General features: G+C 25.7%; 1 protein-coding gene across 1 annotated transcript; it reads right to left on the bottom strand.

Moving 5' to 3' along the window:
* Positions 1–346: 346 nt before the first annotated feature.
* On the bottom strand, positions 347–631 carry OCT59_003748 (uncharacterized protein; the record flags this gene model as incomplete). The annotated part of the gene is made up of 1 exon (XM_066147850.1): positions 347–631. The coding sequence occupies one exon, from the start codon at positions 629–631 to the stop codon at positions 347–349; it is 285 nt and encodes a 94-aa protein (XP_065996511.1).
* Positions 632–2033: the final 1402 nt, after the last annotated feature.

Here is a 2033-nt window from a genome sequence, read left to right as displayed (position 1 = left end):
AATTGATAATGTTACCTTTGAAACAGAAAGGTTTTAATTTTTTTTAATCGAAAAAATATATTAATCAAAATATATTTATATGAAAATACATATTTTTTTATTCAAATTTTTTTAATTGAAAGTTAAATTTTATATTATAGTGTAAAATTTAACCCCAAAAGTTAAGTTTTGTAGTGTAAATTTAGTAATTTAACTACTTTTTTTTTTTTTTAAGGGTAACTAACATTGAGCTATGCTTTCGTTCAAGGTAAAACCGTATCAATTGCACAAGCATGGACCTCATATGGATCTTTTGGATCACTGGGTTGATCCACAACAGCAACTTTAATACTATGTGGTAGGTGTCTCATTTACTTTGCAGTAATAGTAAATTCAGTTGTTCTCCTGCTTTAAGTGATTGGCCTAGGGCCTGATAATGGATGTTGCCTAAAGGAGTTTTTGGAGAGATACTATCCGCTTCATCATATTCAATTCTAAGGAAGGTTTGTCTTACAGTTATATCACCTTTACTTAATTTACCGGAAACAGTAAAACTCGCGGGATTGTAAGAAACAGGAGGGCCAGATGTGACTGTTACAGTGAGTAAAGTCAACATCTTTCGCGTTTCTCTTTCACGAAGTTGGAACGGCATTGATCATGGAAAATGTAGCAAATAAAATGAAGACAAAAATAAAATTTCGGTTCATCTTGAAAACATTTAGTTGGAGGTATATGATTATTAAATATCTCGTTATAATGTAATTGTTAATAGCTTGGTTTCAGAGTTACTTCCTTTTAATAAAGAACAAAATTCAGTATTCTGAGTTCCATTAAAAGATTTCATTTTTTCTAAATTATTAAAAATGGACGATTAATTTTAGATGACCAATCTACACATCAGACCAACATGTGATTTTTAGCACGGTGTAAATTTTTTGAGATAAATTCCAAATTTGTTAAAATTATTATGAATTACAAAATTAATTTTTAACATACTGATTATGTGTCTAAAAGTATTTATCATACTTATGGTATCGAATGAATTTTTTTGAAAAACTTTTGACATTGAAAATTTTTAGGCGTGACAACCAACAAATATTTTTTTATCGTTATAAATAAATAATTCTATCAATGTAATCATGCTTTTTTCTTTAATTGCAATCACATTATTTGAGAATCATCATTCTAGAACATCAAACAAATTTTTAATCTAATAAGTATTATTAACTAGAATTGACATTCATTTCGTAAATAAGTTGCGTTTCAAAGCATTATAATAAACACATGATCTGCAATATAAGTTACGGTTTACTGGATTCTTGACATCCATAATCTTAGTTCATAATCCCGATATTGACAGTCCTAAAAATTCCGACAGATCAAAATCCCAACAATTATAGAAACCTGACAATATAAAATTCTGACAGTTAAATCCCGAAATTTAAAAAATAATAATTTTTTTTTAATTAGGCGAATTATAATTTAAAAAATGATGCGAGTCTTAGTTTATTTATATTCAGCTATTTGCATCACTAATAAATTACTATTTAGATTGTCGCAAATTTCAATTAATATATTTTTGTATGATTGTATTTTTTTTTTAAAAAAAAAGTATTCTAGAAAATCGATTTTTTTTAAAACAATGTGAAGCTTTATGGTATAACAAAAAATTAGAACAAGTAGATGTTGATGAGCAACGTTTGATAAAGAATTATGCCGATTATTGATCATCAAATAACCTTGCTTTTATAATTTTGATTATGAATTTGAAATTTCTAATTAATTTGCTTAAAAAAATATAAAAATAAATGGAAATTTATAAATATAATCTTATTAAATTTCTAAATCATTTGTTTTTAATAATTGTAATGAAATTACGAATATTTTGCGTTAATAATAACATTTACAGTCTAACCTCGATATACCGATATTCGATATACCGATATACTATTAAAAACTTGTTATACCGATAAAATTTTATTTTCCCACTATATGTGAGGACATATAAATATCGGTATAACTTTGATATAACGATATTTTCTAAAAATTTCATA

The sequence above is a fragment of the Rhizophagus irregularis genome, chromosome 12, assembly GCF_026210795.1.
Source record: "Rhizophagus irregularis chromosome 12, complete sequence".
Lineage (NCBI taxonomy): Eukaryota > Fungi > Glomeromycota > Glomeromycetes > Glomerales > Glomeraceae > Rhizophagus > Rhizophagus irregularis.
This window is presented reverse-complemented; position numbering and strand designations above follow the sequence as displayed.